At 39.6% G+C, this 17,994-nt stretch overlaps 1 protein-coding gene across 4 annotated transcripts in view; it reads left to right on the forward strand.

The window, feature by feature from the left end:
• syt7b (synaptotagmin VIIb) overlaps positions 1 to 17,994 on the forward strand; it is an 87,603-nt gene that overhangs the window by 42,634 nt on the left and 26,975 nt on the right. For 2 of the 4 annotated variants that reach the window (XM_067496357.1, XM_067496358.1), the window contains exons 2-6: positions 527 to 630; positions 6,758 to 6,837; positions 8,548 to 8,682; positions 11,717 to 11,917; positions 16,084 to 16,431. In XM_067496357.1, coding sequence (XP_067352458.1) covers positions 527 to 630; positions 6,758 to 6,837; positions 8,548 to 8,682; positions 11,717 to 11,917; positions 16,084 to 16,431 — 868 coding nt within the window. The remainder of the gene's footprint in view (positions 1 to 526; positions 631 to 6,757; positions 6,838 to 8,547; positions 8,683 to 11,716; positions 11,918 to 16,083; positions 16,432 to 17,994) is intronic. The other 2 variants (XM_067496359.1, XM_067496360.1) reach the window with 2 other exon arrangements.

Raw genomic sequence — 17,994 nt, forward strand, 5'->3', positions numbered from 1 at the left:
TGACAACTGAATGAACGGCACTGTTGAGAGGCAGTAATTGAAAGAAATCGAGATGAGAAATAGAAGACCCTGAAGAAGTTTTCTGTCAAGGTTGCTGAAGGATTTACGAGATAGACGCGAGAAAACGGAAACTCGTAATTGCATGGCTTCTGCCCCCATGATATGATCTCTTCCTGACATGTGTGCGCCTCTTATTAATACATGCAGAGAACATGAGCATGAAGCAGTTTCTGTGCTTTTATGTCATTTCCCCTCACGCTTGTTACATTTCACTCTGTGTCTCACTGATGACAGATGCCAGATGACATGAATGAATGGGAAAGGAAGGAAAGAAGGGAGTGAGGCACATTGCAAGGCATTGCTCCTTATTATACCTTTATATCCCCTGAAAATTGGAATTTGCGTCCCTATGTGTACTTCAGTTCAACAGTCAACTTAGACTTTAAACCTCAGGAAGCGTTAAATTAAATGCACTAATATCCTCCTCTCTATGTGTCTGTCTCTTCTCTGTGTCTCTCTCCCTCAGGATCAGTGTCTCTCAGTGTATTCCTGGTGTCTGTTGCATTCGTGGTATGTGCCGTTTGGCTGGTAGCTCTATGTGGCGTCTGCGCCTGGTGCCAGCGTAAACTGGTAAGTTTCAGTGCTTATTAGTCACTAATTTGCTTGAAATGCTATTGGAACTGAGCTTGTTTGTGCATCACACTTTACAATTTTTTATGTTTGCATTGGATTGAGCAGCACAGAAACATTTCATACAACACAGATGCACAGAATGTGCTTTCTTGATTTGATTCATTCTGCTTGTGACAAAAGCCAATTCTGCATTTTGAAAGAGCAATTCATTTTACAGGATGTGCTTTCATCTTACAATTTCTTAAGCGGGTAAAAAGACAGGATTTGAGTTTAGATTCTTCCAGTTTTGTGCTGATTGTTTTTATGGGACAATAAGTATTGAATAAAAGAAGTTCAGTCCTCTGTACAGAATTAGTTCCATATATTTTTAGCTATATCTGTATAGAAGCAGAGGTAACACGAGTCAGGTCTCCTGTGCGAGCAGCAGCTTATTGTTTGAAAGTTTGGTATATTAATGCTGATACTGTGTTTTTCTATCAACAGCCAATTAAGGCTTTCCAAACAAGATGATTTGTCATCTTTGGTCTGGTTTATATTACTGGAAATAGCTTTCTTTATGTCTATTGCTCAGAGAAAATGAGAGATTTAAAGAAGTCAGTGTGCACTTTAGGTAACTGTAGTGTAGTTTTGTCATAAAACTAACATTTAAAAAGAATAATCAAATGTAATTGGAGACCTGACCAGACACTGTCAACTGTTTGGCTGTGAAATGTTTATATTCTCAGGGCTACATGTTTCTGAACCACACTATCATACTTGTGTGGGCAGTCAGGTTTTCTTTGGAAGATATGTGACCTTGAATTGAACACGAGCACATCCAGTTATCTGTTGCTGCTTAATAGTATTTTCCTTTCTGAGGATCTCAGGCTCTGGAGCTAGAGAGAGGCTGTATGTTTGGCCGTGACAGTAAACACCAGCAGAAAGCTTTGTACACTCTGTAAACATGGCTTTGTGTGCTCTGAGTTTGGTGCATCAAGGTGCTAATGATTCATATGATAATGAGCATCACTCACTGCTGCTGGAGCTCTACTGTATTTTCTCCAATACATTTTGATCTGCTGGCCTTTCCTATAGTCCGTCCTGCTTTTTTTCAAGCTCCTTCATCTCTGTTTGTCTAAATGTTGGCAAAACATACAGCAAGCTCAGAGTTATATTAACTTATATAAAAGTATTCTTGGGTAACATCACTTCAAATATAAAGTATCCTAACTGACCATTCAAATTAAAATAATAATTTCTCTCGAGCTGCTAAACCCACTGAACCTAAAAGAGAATCCCATTTCTGATTTTTGTTAACCCCAAAGTTATCTATGTCTCTGTCTTTGCGTCTGTCTTATTCCTTTGTACTGAATGGTCGGGTTTGTTTTCATCTATTTGTCGCTTTATGTACGTGTCCTTGCCAGAATGCCACTGATTCCTCTTTCCAAGATCGTCCCTGCTGCCACTGTACATTCCCCTTCGTAGTCCTTGTCTCTTTCTTATCTTCTAGATCATTATGTGTTGTTTGCTTGGTGTGTCCTTCTTGAAAAGGTTAAATAAAAAGCCTCAGGTAAAAAAAAGACAATCTGAAAACGTCAGTAATGTGGCTTTTATTCTGCTGATTACTTTTTGATTATTTGTTTTAGCTGTACAAGCTCTGAACACCCATTGCAATTTGCAAGAGCTTGAGGTGGCGTCTTAATCTTTTTGTCTTAATCTTTTCTTAATCAGTTTTTTTTTTTTTTTTTGAGCAACAGTCCGAACTGCAACAATTACAGTGAAAAGCAGCAAACCCTAACATGTGAGAAGCAAATATTTGGCATTGCTGGTCACAAATAACTTTGTAGGACTCAAGCGCATGACTCACACACAGCTTTAAAGCAGAAAAAGCATTTTTATTAACAGTGGTGAACAGGGAAAAGGCAGTCTAGTTCAAAAAGAGACAAGGTCGATAACAGATAATCCAAACAGGCTGGTGGAGGTACTGGGGAGGCTGAGCAAAACAGGAGTCCAACGCTGAGAAATAGGAAGGCTGGAGCTAAAGAGAGGGAGAAACATGAAGGGACGGTCAGGAAGAAGAGGCCTGTGATGCTGATAAAGTTGATAGAAGAAAATGTCAAATTATTTTCAACCTCATCAATTTATCAACTAGTTGCTTCAGCTTTTGTCAGCAAAGCAAATTGTTGTGTTTTCAGTAGGACATTTGTTTCTACAGCACCAATTCACCGCAAAAGTCACCACAAGGCTCTTTAATTAATGAGGTCGAGACTGTACACTGGGAAGGAAAGATCTATTCAGCATGATTGGCTATTTTCCTCGACTGTTTGGGTTGAGAGGAAAGTGAAGAGAGAAAAGAAATAAAGAGCAACAAGGAGCAACAGACAAACACTGCAGGACAGGTTGGTTAGGCTGGTAACTGTACACTGGAAACACACTTAACCTCCAACAACAGGCAACCAATTAATGTGAAAGTGTATGTTTGTAGTTAGAGGGAAGCAGCCAGCCTAACCCTAACCCCATTAATCCCCTCTGTTCCTCTCACATCTTCACTTTAGCTCACGTAGCATCTTTAAACTTCCTCTGCGTGACTCCTCCATTGTTCTGGATTCAGTTTCAAACCTCCTTTACTCTCTTGCTTTTTGTTTCACGCTTGCTCTTTTTTTCTGGGTCGTTGTATTCAGTTGCTCCTGTTTCTCCCGTCCTTTCGATCTTCTGTTCTGTTTCTCACTTCCTCCCACACTCTCTCAACATTGTACCATCTCCACCCTCTCTCCTTCAGCTTCCTGAAGATTTTATGATTCTGCTTAATGATAGATGAGCTGCTCTTGATAGCATATTCTTGACTGCTAAAAAATCTCTCTCTGAGTCCTCGAATATAATATTTTGCTGTTAAGTGTGTAGGCATTGTATATTACGTGTGTATTTACAGTGAAGTGGCAGAATGCACTGAAGGTACAGCTCTTTGCTCTCTATTGAAAACATTTGTGCCCGGCTGGACATAAGAGATATAACTGATAAATAATAGAGCACATGTGGATGCAGCAGAGACAAATACGGTAAAAGAAACTACCTGTCTGCAGGACACTGAGGGCTGTGTACAGGTAAAAGTTCTGCACTATTGAATACAAGTACTGCATGTATATTGAGTTTAAAATTGATCTAATTACTCAACAAAAAGAAACCAATGAAAATTAAACAAAAGAGAATGGCACAGTCTGAAAAAACACTCTGAAAAAAGGTCTTAGAAACTGTTCGGATTCTACACAAATGCAACCACACATGCCTTTTGTCTTATATATGTGACCAAACCTAAAATTAGAGGTGGTAAAATCTGTCCTTTGGTTTTCAGACAGCTCTTTAATATTGTGAAGCGAATGTATAGTACCTGATGCTATAAAAATCTCTTTCATGTACTGTAACTATAGTTTCACTTGAACTAATACAGTATAGGATGTCAGGATCTCAAGAACTTTACTGTTAAAGATTTGTTTTTAAAATTTGCAAATCTGTGATGGGTGACTCCTCTCACTTTCATAAATAATTGAAGGAACAGAGTTTCAATCAGCTCAGCAAAACATGATTTCAGACTGTCCTTATCTTCAGAGTTTAGGTCGCCTCTTACATGGCTTTATAGTAGCTTAGAAAAAAAAAAAAAGATGTTAGCATGCTGCTCCTGAGTTTGAACCCCCTGCTCAGCTAGCACTTTAAAATTTTTATCTTCTTTTCTTATGCATGCTGCTCTCTCCAGTTTCTCCCTACAGTCCAGAAGTTTGCAGGCCAGGTGAAGTGGAAACTTGGAATTGCACTTCAGGTGTCAACATGAAAATCCACATACTGTAGAGCATGTGACTACACACCAAGATCTGTTTTCATATTACAGTCCCTAATGCTGAATAATGATTTTTTTTTTTACTGGCATCTTTTGTCTTTTTAATGTGAGAGTTCACATTAATGTTTGGCTCTGCTGTGAATAATGTTGAGACCATAAACTGAAAGACATGAAGAGGTGTAACTGTGATCCTGAAGTGAGATGAAAACACTTAACAAGAACGACAGGCAATAAGTTGTCATCAAACCAAACGCTGACGCTAAAGTGATGCTATAACTTCGCTTAGTCTGCTGTCAAGAAATAATTTATTTTACTGGGAAAATTTTAAACATACAGGTCACTTTTCAATAACTGCCTATGTTAACAATAAAAGTATGATGTACACCTAGGTTAATGTAAGTATGACAACAACTTCACATTAGTTTGACTATTTAATGAACACTAACCTTTAAGGAAAATAAAATGGCAGAAACACATCTTTTACATTGGGAAGTAACAAGTCCACCAGGATTGGGCACTTAGGACATAGTGTCCTTTTTGATCATATGTCATGGTTCCCATGTGCTTTTGGCCCAAATGATTATCTGCAGCATTTTAAGTTCAGGGTCGCCACAGCAGATCATTATTCTGCATTTTTATGCCGGATGACCTTCCTGATGCAAACCTTCCCAATTTCTAATGAGCTCCAGTCATGTTTAATGTGTGAGTGATCTCAAGTAGAGTTAGTCAGAAGGCATGTGGGAGACCCTGAAGTAGTTTTTCAAGATTCAGGGTTGGAAAATAATGTTAAATAAAATGCTTTTTATATACACTCTAATGGTAGTTTTTAATTTTATTACCAACATAAAGTGTGTAAATATATAAATTTGAAAGTGCTAATGTGGCTTGGTAATTTCTCCTCCGGCCAATTTCAACAATACAATATTCTGCAAAAATCTAAATGTAATATTTTATGAACCCAAATATTCCCATCATCACAACTGCTTCCCTGACAACAAATATTTGTTTGGTTTCTTGTAATAATGATATTTTATTTTACATTTTTACAATATCCTTTTATTTACTGAAGTGTATTTGAGCCTTTTTTTAATGATGGCAGCACGTCCACACATGCGATATTGCGTAGAGGTAGGTAGGATCAATTCCAAACTGTGGTTTATGGATAAAACTTCAATTCATTTTATAGCATGTGTCCCCTTTTTGTCCTTGGGAGTTTATGATGGAAATAAACATTAGATTCTGTGCGACTCTGCTTGAAATACTTCAGTGATATCCCCCTCAGGAGTTCAATAAATGTACATGTAAAATGCAATATAACATAGGGGTCAACAACTCTAACTACTTTATATTGCTCTGCTGAAAGCACTATCTATCAAGTGGTAAAAGTGTGCAGCTTAAATAAAGAAAGATGTGTGATATATTATAACACAAATATGTGATTGGCTCGAGATAAACTTGTGTCTGTTTTCAGAAGAATGCATTCAGTTTGTTTCTTTGTGAATGCTTTGAATTGTTTTATGGTGTGACATGATGATGGCATTTTGACTGGGATTCTTAAATTCACTGTGATTTGCAGTGGAGATTTCTTTGCTAGGGTTTTGTGTTACTCAAAAGAAGAGTATTACTAAGAAAATCCTGTATCTAATATTGTCTTCCCTTTCAATACTCTTGGAGGAGCAAACAAAGTCCAAGCTTACCGAACACTGTTGTTGCAGTCTGCAGACATCACTGTAGCTTCCTTTTCTCAGACATGTACTCACACTGTGGACAACATCAGTTGTTGACTATGAGGTAGCAACTAGGCTCTGCAGCTTTGCCTTAACCCCTAAAATACTATAATACTATAATACTATCTTGGCAGCTGTATAAAAATCATGCTACAGCAGCTACTTATGGGTCCATACATGTTTTGTTTTACATGGCTTTGTGTTCAGAACTCTGATCTGTGTTCAGAGTCCTGTCCAGATGTGTATTACACATTTGATGTTAAGCCTGGTCACTGCATTGTGTACGTGTGTGCTTGTTTGTGCTTGTGAGAGTGATTGCGTGTTTTTGCATCTCATTGCAGTTAAGTGGTCCTTTGTCACATTGTGATCCTCAGAGGCCGGCTGTAGTCCTGGCATCAAACCAATTTGTTGATCTTCCCTCATTCATCATATTTTACAACATGTGTTGGAACCTGGTGCTGTTCCAAAGCCTCCATAATGAGCACTTCACTTGCAAAACTGCTTTTGTAAACAACGATCAAGACATGGCTCTAATACATGTCTCCCCTCCATCGCTCTGTGTCTCAGTCTCTCTCTTGTCTTTTTGCAGGGGAAGAGGAATAAGCCTGGGGTGGAGGCTGCCAGCTCTCCAGATTCTGTAAGAGGTCGAGGGGAAAATAAAGCCATCAAGTAGGTGTCAGGGAGAGCGTAGATGAAGGCATATGGAAATGATGTACGATGTGGCGATAAGAGCCATTTCTGATTGGAAAGCTAATCTTGTAGCTCCCTACATGATCTCAAATGTCCACTCTTAAATGATCCCCTCAAGACTCTGTTATGTGGGTATGTTTCTCATTTATCAGAGGGCCAACCCTGTCTCCTAAAAAATTACTTTCCTATACAACAAAACTGCAAACGCGATTACGTTTTTGTACGCAACGTTATTATAATAATGTTCCGAAAAAACTCCTTATTTGATTGAATGAAACAGTACTTTGATTACGCTAAAGGGAACTGTCAGGAGGTGGAGAGGGTGATGGATGTACAGGGCACAGTACTTCAAGCCAACGACCCGGGTTCGTCCCCCGAGTCTGGCCCCCGAGTACAACCCCGGAGCTTAAGGTTAGAGCAAGATTGTGGATGTGTTTAAAAGTGATAAAACATGTTCTGTGTAAAACAGCTGTTAGATTTACCTCTATTAAAACAGCCCTTGATCTTCTTCAGACCCTAACCAGCTACTGTACCTGCCTAATCACAACCATAAAATGCTCTGACCATGCTGTAGTCAAACAAACTGGACATTTTACTGCAGGATCGCGTATTATGATTACGATAACAGGAAATGTAATGTGGTTAAAATGAAGTTTTCCAACAAAACGTAAACACATCTGCAATTTTGCTGTATAGGAACTTAATTTTTAGGAACCAGGGTTGCAGAGGGCACAGTGCAGGAAAATGTCCTGTATATTCCATGGTTGTTCTAGCTTTACCATAAATTGCTAATGAGACCTGGTAGCTAAATGTTCACAGTACATGACATGTAACTGCAGCATCCTAGGATTGAGTCCACCTGAGGACCTTGACTTCCTATGTAACTTTTCACTCAGTACTAATACTATAAATAATGGCAAAATATATTTAAAATAAAACTAAAATCTATATCTTTTTTGCAACTTCTGAGATTGATCAAGAAATTGTTAAATTGTTAATAAAATATTTTTTTTTTTACAGAACTGTCTCACTGTCTTGCACAGGTTTAGTTATGATATGCTGGGCTGCACTATTTCTGTTGGGAACTTTTGTTTAATGTCATTAACATTAATCGATGATAGATTTTTTTGAGCACCTAACAAATTGTCATGAATATAACTAATTTACAGCTATTTTACTTTTTATTTTTCAATTTTTCTTCACTCGGTCATATGCAATGTGAGTTTTTAATAACCTGTTGCTTTTTCTTTTCACCTCTCTTTTATTTCTCTCATCATCATCAGAGTGACAAACAATGCTGTTTACTTCTATCTCTGCTCCTTTCTGAATGCTTTATCATCCACCAGAATTTAAGTTTTAGGTTTTTGGACATGCAGATCATCAAAAAATTTTTTGTAGAAATATAAAAACTCTAATAGACCTACCTTGAAGTTGTCTTTTATCCCTTTAAACCATCATTTCTGATGGATGAATGTATTCAATTTATCACATTGACATTATCACATTTCTCCTTTTTATTAACACATACTTTGACCTTTAGATTTATGAGACAGTATTTTATGATGCATTCTCACTGCCCAAACACATCTCTCATCTATCACATTTTGTTTCTATATACAGTACTGTAACTGCCTTAGGTTGTTTGTTGCTCTTAGCTCTCTAACCTCTCTGCTGTCTCTCTGGCCACAGTGATCTAGACAGAGACTTTTGGAATAACAATGACAGCAGCAATGTCCAACAGAGGTGGAGCTCCTACCCGCCCAAGGAGTTCCTCTTAAACATGTCTCCCTATGCTCCCTACGGAGACCCTCGCCTCACACCCAAGTGAGTCTCTGTCATGGCTGGTAAGAGACCCCTCTATCTGGGCAGGGCTGTAATGGACAGGGTCTTGCTTTCATCCTAAAAACACCCACAAAATTGTATGAGTGCTTGACATAACAAAACTGGACGTTCCAGGAAGATTTTGTCTTTTGCCCGCTAAACTGTTCGGTTTTGGCTAGTTGTGTGCATCCAGGACATATCTGACAAATAACACACAAAACTTAAAACCTAAAGTTGATCAATGCATCCTGCTGAGTACTGAAAAGATCAAAGTTAATAGCTCTGAGGTGGTAGGGTAGGGTAGCACATAGCTTCATTTTGTAATGCTATCTGGCCACATATCTTTTAACAGAAGTCTCCTCTCATCCCTTGTAATCCTCCACCACAGTGAGGTGGTGTTTAGTATGCACTGCTGGCCATGCAGCACCTGATAGAGATGTGCAGCACCATAGCTCAATATTTCTGTGAATCCTAGGACTGCCCAAACATTGACAGGGCTCCCAATGAAAAGAAAGACTGTTTCTGTCTGCCAAATGCCACACAAAATGTATTAAGAAATCTCACTGAAAGCAGGCTTATTATCATAAATGTTTGAGAATAGATTGCAGAGAGAATCATAATGAAGGACAATCAGTAGCAGTACTATCTGGGTGTTACAGTATGGGACCAGAACAATGCAGGATAACACACTGGGAAAATAGTTTTAGTTTGCTTCCACACAGTGTACAAGGTGTACCCATGAAAATGTTTATAGCTCCATTCCCTACAGCCCTGCTGGTCTCATCCGACCCTCTTTGCCTCTCACCTGCAGCCCATGGTGTGTTACCATGGAGACAGACAACCCTCAGAGAGATGATCTCAGTGTCACCTGAAACTTTCCAGTTTTTCAACTTCCAATCTTTTTCCAATTCCAATCTTCTTACGTTAAATATAAAAACTTATGAAGTTTTCAGGTTCCACAGAGGGTTGATTGTTGCTTTCTTGTTGTTTTTTTGTTGTTGTTTTTTTTGATTGAAAGAAAATATATTTTAGTGTCTTACTAATCACATCTCAGGCTTTTTGTATAGAACTGCATGTGTTATTGGTTCTGCCACACTCTTTCTAGGCTGTAACCAATCCTGTAAAAGAAAATAGGAAACCTGAGTTTAGGCTCTGGTAAATGGATTTTGTTACTTTTAAATAGCTGTGGTCTCACTATATATTTGTAGTTCTAACATTAACCTAAACTAACTGCTGGCTGCAGCTTCACAATAATGGACAGTCATTAGTGGTAAACAGTGTATTTCTCAAAATGTTTTGTTAATTTGGTGGTTTGTATTCTGCATTTTCAGTTTTTTGCGTGTGTGCATGTGTGTGTGTTTGTGTGTGTGTGTGTGTGTGTGAGTTGTTTAATATTTGTATTCCTCTCCCCTCTTCCTCCTCTTCCTCTGAGTTGAGTGTTTTCTACTCACTTGTTGTCACTACTCCCACAGTACCTCATAGTACTGTACGTAAGTGCTGTGAGCCCACCTGAGTCTGGTCTACTGAGCCTTACTTACTAAATAATGACACTGTATCTTTCATGTACAACAAGTACAACAATCAACTATTTGGATGCTATGGCTTCCCATCAACCTCCCTTGTATAATTTAGATGCATCTCACATGTCACTGACACATTAAGTGAACCTATTTATTCTTATCCTCTCTAATTACATCTCACTTGGCTCTTACAAAACCAGAGGGAGATCAATTACTCCGTATCTGTGCAGTGATGTTGAAGTTATTGCAAAATCAGTGAGCAGCAGTGATTGTTGTGATTGCATTGCATTATTTTATTGACAATATTTGAGCAGCATATAATAAGCTTATAATACGTACATTTCTAAAGTATGTGATAACAGATGAGTCAGTCATCTATTTCCAACTTCTTACTGTGAGAATAATAATGCTTTTAGTCGGCAAGTCAGGTTTGTTTATCACCTTTCAAGATCAGAGGCAAAGTACTTCATGTAAGGCGGAGAAATCTGTTATGTGTTAAAGTAACAGCTCCGGTAACCTGAAAATATCCCACTGTTCACGGAGAGACCCACTGTTTAAATGTTGTTGAACATGTCGTCCTGGTGTGCCTTTGTGTGGTTTGTCGTCACTCAGTGAGAGATCCCTGGACTGAAGTTGAAGTTCTGTCTCTGCTTTGTTATGTCTAAGTGTAGGTCGGCCGGACTGGGAGGCATTGTGAGAAATAATGGAGACATTTTGTTAAAGTATTTTACACAAAGTCATTAGATATACAATATAAGTAATGATGACAACAAAACATTCGTGCTCTGTTTTCATCATGTGCACCTGCAGTCTAAAAAATTGCTGTTTTTTGTTTCATAATTACTAGCATGTTGGTCATTGCTGTCCCCCTGTGTCGAGTGAAATGGGGCAGATTGCTGCATCTCTTGGCCTATTTTATTTCCAAAACAGATTGTTGTACTCTGTGTTAAAGGTGAAGCGCTGCAAAAACAAAATGTTCCCTACACTTTAGGTACTGCTAATATCCTTTTAGTGAATCAGCAATTACAAGTTATTTTATTAAATTATTTAAAGTAATGCATTAGTCACTGTGACAAAGGTAGTGTTAAGCGTCTTTTTTTTCCCTTTTTTTTTTGTCAGGGTTTTTTGGGGGTTCAGGGTCGCCAGATTGGATCATTGTCCTCATGTTGATTTGGCCATTTTTACCTAAACAGCAAAAAACGGTGCTGCCCAGTTCACTGCGTTACACAGCGGATTTGAGCCCTGACCAGTTGACAGCGTTATTACTGACTGACCAGCAGTACTTCTTCTTGTTGTTTTATAATAGACACTTGTAGTCTGACTGAGTGCCCAAAGGGTCTCCCACACTGGTTTGACTAACTTTACTGATAACAGTTTTGCTCTCCGGCTCTGTGCGTCTGTGCGTCTGTCTCTCCTCTGTCTGTCTCTCCCTCCCTCTTCTTTGTATTCTTTCTTGGTCCTTTCTTCTTTTCCGTCCGTGTTTCTTTGTCTATGAACCGTCCCAACGTTTCACCCAGTGGGGCTGTGGATAAAGGTGGGCAGGACGGTGCTGGACCCTCGCCAGGGGCCAGTGACAGCGGGGGCGGCGCTTGCTCTGGGACTGGGGCGGGGCCCAGTCGCAGTGACAGCGTTCGAAGCATGGTGACGGGGGGCAGCAAGGCGGGGCGCTGGCAGACGGTCCAGAGCCACATGCATGCCGGAGGCCTGCGGTTTAGCAAGTGAGTGGCACATGGTGATGAGGGCACGCATGAGGGGCTACAGTGGGCACATCAACAGCATGGTGTGGCTATGAAGGAAGCGTGTGAGTTTGTACAACCTTCATGAAGTGTTGCATGCACTAGCAAATATGAAGATGAAGCTATTTTTGACACTGTGCAGTCGAAGATATAAAGAACGCGCGGCCGAGAAGCTGCAGAGGGACCTGTGCTGCATGAGTAACTCTTTTCAATCTCTTGACTACAAAGATTGTTATCACTCATAAACAAAAAACATTTTTATGTCAGCTGCCAACAGTCCACTTTTTAATTTCAGGACAGTCTTTCAGACAAAGTGAATCCACATAGTGATGCTGTTTCTCTGCAGGCTTCAGTGTCTGTGACAGTTTCAGATCTTTATAAATAGCTTATATGATCATCTGAAGTAAGGACATTTTTAACTCAGAGTGGGTTGTTGTATAAGCAGCAGGAGAGCCTATTGATAAGAATGATACCTGCAGTTTGGTTAGATGAAGTGTAATATTTAACCACAGTTCTACCCCTATCAACTTTTCCAACCAGCTGACAAGGTGATGACACATATAGCGATATTTATTCTAATTAGCTCTCACGAAGTTTAAAACTGTAACTGTCTGTTTCTGTTTCATTTCACCGAGCCTGATCTTGGTGCTCTTTTTATTCACTTCAGCTCATTGTGTTTCTAACTTTTTGTCCCTCAAAAACCAAATATATTTGCATGACCTCTCATTCTAGGTTCATAACATTATGTAATTTTAATTTAAAGATTTCATTTAGTAATTGCCACGACTCTGGAACATCACTTGAGAACGGGTTAATCCCAGCACACAGATCACACAAGCTAGTACCAGCTTTCAGCAAAATGGCTGATGTAAACAAGTGGCTGAAGGCAGATGTTTAGCAAACCAAAGGCCGTGGTTTGCTTTCATTGCTGATATCCAACTGCAATGTCGAATAAGGTTATGCTAATAATGCTCTGTTTTCAAATGATAATCGCTCCCATATGTATGAGTTGGATGCAGAAAAGCAAAAACAAATTTGATGAAAGCTGCATCTAACTGGAAAACACCCTCAGCACATAGACGAAGCCAATGAATAATACACTATATACTAGATTTCTGTATGTAAATTGTAGCCTAGATAATCAACTCATCTTTTGTATTTTACTGTCTAAACGGTAAACTGAGATCAAGCTATAGCTGAGTAGATTAATGAAGAAGTGGGTCCACAGTTAAAGTCATCTTTCCATTCATTCACTGTTTGCCAGCCTTGTAGATCACGTCCTTATTAGTATATAGATTTGAAATAAAAGCGCAAAACTGTGACTTCAGGATCAATACTTGGTTGCACTGTGAACATCATAAAGTGCATCCACACATTTTTAAATAAATCTTATAATAACACAATATGTAGCTTTTTGACATCAGATAATATTTTAACTTAAAACTGATTATTAGTTCTTTTGTCATGTTATTCTTACCTCCTGTTTCGCTTCTTGTTGGCTCTTTTACTCCTTTAAGATCTTCCTGTATTTCCATTTCTCCTCTGGAACTGGTTTCTATTTTTATGCGTTTGTACATCTCCCCTGTTTTGTCTCTACACCAGCTTCTCACTTCACTTTTCCCTGTTGGTGTTACTTTTTTTTCTGACTATAACTCTGTCTCCTTGTTTTTCCACCCTCCTCAATTTTCATTAATTACAAAATCATTCAAGGTTTATAGTCATCTTAATTGACTTTCAAGCTCGAAGAAATGTGAAAATGACCCTCTAAGTCAGTAAGAGGATACAGCAGATAAAGAGGGCTTTATGCTCAGGGTGTATGAATGACTGGTGCTGGTGCTGGTGCTGGTGCTGTACAGAGTGTCGACAATAAACATGTCCAGTGTCTGAAGCACACAGATACAACAATCGTAGACATCACTGTGAGGAAAGGGCTCTGTGTTGTAGAGCCATGAAATTTGTCAAATGAGTTGATTCTTTGCTAAATTTATGGCACTGCACAGACTGGTGAAATTTATTAGCACATGGACTGGCTCAGCTGTTTGGCCTAACGCTACCGTGAATCCAGCCAGACGTATTGATTTATGATGATGTTAGTCATGATAACATATTTGTTGGACCCAGAAATAATGTGAAATTTAGACCTCTGTGTGTATCTCACTGGATTGTGTCGTTAACTCTTCATTGCACAGACTGTAACTGCAGTTTATCGTCTATATGCTCTGGTGTTTAAAGAGGACGGGTTTCTTTCTTTCTACCAACTGGATAATGTGTCTGCATAACATTTCACCAGTGTCCACAAATGGCAAGTTTCATGATTTCTGTGTTTTAGAAAATATGTCTACATATATACTGTATGTACCTTATGTTGCACTTGAAAGATAATTATTGTTAGGTCAACTCAAAAATATGTTACCCTAAGAACTTAAACATCATAAACTAGTGAATAAATTTAGTCAAGGACAGCTGGTATTATTTCAACTACATTTCTGAAAATCCATGTAGTTTGCGTATGTTTCGAATGGCATTTTCAAGTTTATAAAACAACTTAAAATACCTATAATCCTTGGATGCAGAGCTATAGAGAAGTCAAAACATTGTACAGAAATTGCCTCTCCAGACTGAACTGATTAAAACTGAAGAATAGTAAAAAGAGTACTCCTTGCTTTGCACTCACCATTAGAGACACAAAATTTTTACATTCCACCAAAATACACCTTGGGAGTTATGTACACAGGCTTGTAGCTTTGACTCTTTAATAAAGAACCAGACATGTTTAAACACAGTATTGATGTTCCAACTGGGAGCTTCATCCAAGCCTTGGAAGTGCTCCAACTAATGTTTGTCTATGCAGAAAATAAACAGGACTTTTACTTTTGGATGCCTAAATATTCCAAATACTCACGAACAGAAAGCCAGCAAGCAGCTTTTACACATTAATTTACATTTATTCATTTAACATATTATGTACAAGTAAGTAAACTTGCTCATGAAAGTCTATCCTCAGGACTGGTAAATAGGGTGCAATATGTGAGTGTGTGTGAGAATATGTGCATGAGTGCACGTATATGAGCACAGTCTTGTATTTACTTGATCCAGCATTGCTCTGCTCCTCAGGGGTTTTGTCTCATGACTCTTCCACAGAGTTAGACACTGACTTAATACTGAAGTGCGCTGCTAACACAACTCAAGTCCAGGCATTAAATCCTCCCTCACAGCATTAGCTCCGGACAAAGCTGTTTAGTACAAGCTTACGATCGTCAGGCAGTGCAGTGATTGAGAGGAGGATAAGGGGTAAAGCACTATTACATGATTGTAAAGTGTACCAGACCTGTAATTAGAGAGCAGACTTATAAAACGGTGATTGGAGGTGGTGCAGAGATAGATTGATCTGAGGACTTAGGGGGGAGAAAAGATGAATGGACAGAGGAGATGCAGAGCAGCTATGCTCAGAAGCATTAAGGCGCAAGGAAGGGAAAACATAGCAGGAGCAGAGAGGACCATAGAGGAAGACTGATCGAAGAAAAAGGCAACAAGGCAAGAAGGGAGAAGTAGGTCACGGCTAATTAGAGAGAGAGGTAACGTACAGAAACAATTTAGCTTTGCAGCTGGAGAACAGAGACTCAAGTTAACTAATGGTGATACTTTAACTTCAGCTTGAATTCATTTCCACTCGAAGAGAGGTGTGTTTTGACACCATCTTGCAGAAGAATAATTGAGTGTTTACACATTGCATGCCAGCCCATGCAAATGCTCACAGATACATTGTTCTTCAGCATAGGATCAAAACCTATTTTTATTTCTCATACAGATGTTCTAAAGTAGTTTAAAGCGTTTGACTATTCAGTTCTTTCTCTCTCTTTCCCTCCTGCTTTCAGGGATCTTTTCTGTTGTTTGTTCTCTCTTGATCCTCTCTCTCATAGAGATCCACTACAAACACTGCTACCACACTTCAATCTGTGGTTTTGACATTTTTATCCTCTACACCTTCCTCTGATATCAGCATGATCATATAATACCAGGTTTTTACTTACGTTCATCTTTTGTAAATCCCTCTAATTCCACCTGCCCTGTCCACCATTATTTTTAGTACCTCTAACTCCCCTGTCCTCTTTGTTGTTGTTCTTCTGTGCTTCCATACGTCCACTTAGTTTTGGGGACGCTTCCCTTTCATCTGCTTCCACCCTGGAGCACATCCCGTCCTCAGCTGTGGCACGCCCCCGGCCCCTGGTCCGGCAGCAGAGCCTGCAACAGCCCCTCACTCACCAGCCCCCTCCGGGTCCTAACGATCCCCCAGTCACCTCACAAAGCCTGGGCCAGCTGCACACAGGCCCAGGCAGCGGGAGCCACCGTGGGGGCCCGCGGGGGGTCCGGGGGAGTCCGGCTGGAGCCTTCCGGTACAGAGGAGCAGGGGCAGGCCGATCAAGGTCAAATCCAGGCAGCTGGGATCACATGATGGAACAGATCCGCAACAGAGGGCTAGACGTCAAGTCGTTCCTGTAAGTATCATGAAGTTTTCTGCTGTGAAACATGTTGCAACAGAAAATTTGACAGAAGAAAGTGTTGACGTGAAATTGTTGAATGGCTGCTGATCTTATCAGCAAAAAACTAAAAGGTTTGCTGTCATAATATTGGATAATTTATTTGTGTAATATTAAGTTTAAAAATAAATACAGTAAACATATACAGTTACAATAATTACAGTAATTCATACTGTCACTGTGTACAAACAGTACTGTAGGCTGGAGACGGATACTCTCTTGATGGTACAGCATGTCAACAGAAGCTGACGATGAGAAAAATTACACCTTAGTCTTAACCTGCCTGGCATGTGAAAGAATCATTTTTCCAACCTTTCCCGCCATTCATCCACTGAGCAGGGCAGCAGCTTTGAGGCAATGAGCCCGGAGAGCTCCCCTCCTCCACTTGACTTGAATGATAGATTACAAATGATGTGCTCTACCAAGCAGCCTCACGTAAACGCATCCTCCCCTCCATAAATAGAAACACACACACACACACACACGCGCACACACACGGTTCAATGTTCCAATACTTTTTGTGTGTCTTCCCGTTAACATTGTCTCTATGTCAGTGACCTCCCTACACATGTGAGTCATCATTCAAATAACCCTGGCCAAATATAGGTGGCTTTGTTCATTGTAGCTGTATGACTGGACCAAACATGTCCGTTGTCAAGCCTGGGGGAGCACACTGGGAGTGCGAACATCATGCATATGTGTCCAGTGGGGTATGAGTTCCACGTGTGTCCGTGCCTGTCACACACCGTGACAACAGAGCAGCCCCACTTACATTTCAAATTAACAGCGCTAGTGTAGGTGGGTAATGGTTTCAGTGCCCTCCGGTTAGAGTGCGTGTGTCTTTTTTGGTTGTCTATACAAATCCATTCACCTTATCGATAAGGCTCATGTTGTTACTGTTTACACATCCCCAGTGAGCCGCTGTGTTCCTCTTGTTGTCGATATCCCTTCAACAAACAGCCTCTTGTTAAGAAGCGAATGCACTACAGAAAGTGCCTGTGGACTGGGAAAATAGATCAGAAGTGTGAAATATGGAGAGATGAGGGAAAGATCTGAGGAAAACCAAGGAGAAACAGCTGAAACAGAGAAAAGTATTATACATACAAAAAAGCCTTTTGATCCTATTGATATTTGTTTCTAGTTCTTGGCAATTCAAAATTAGTCTCTGTATTCAGGCTTTAATCTTTCTGTTAAAAGACGTTTTGGTCAGTGCTTCATATTGACTCATATTAACTATCTGTGGTAACATTAGGGCCCATCTTATGTAATTCACACCTTTAGCCAGCATTCAAACTATATTTGGAAAGCTATGAATACACACATAAAATCAAAAACCTCCTATAATAAGCCATATGATGTTAATGGACAAACCTTATTAAGGATGTTGGCACTGGTAAGAAATTATTGCAGTACAGGCACAACATGAAGATCCGTTTGAATAAGCACACTGTTAGTGGCTGGATAAGAAAGAAAATAACTTATTACAGTCAAAAAGGAAGTGTGAGATGAAAGAATTTCTAC

Source organism: Channa argus, chromosome 2 (genome assembly GCF_033026475.1).
Source record: "Channa argus isolate prfri chromosome 2, Channa argus male v1.0, whole genome shotgun sequence".
Lineage (NCBI taxonomy): Eukaryota > Metazoa > Chordata > Actinopteri > Anabantiformes > Channidae > Channa > Channa argus.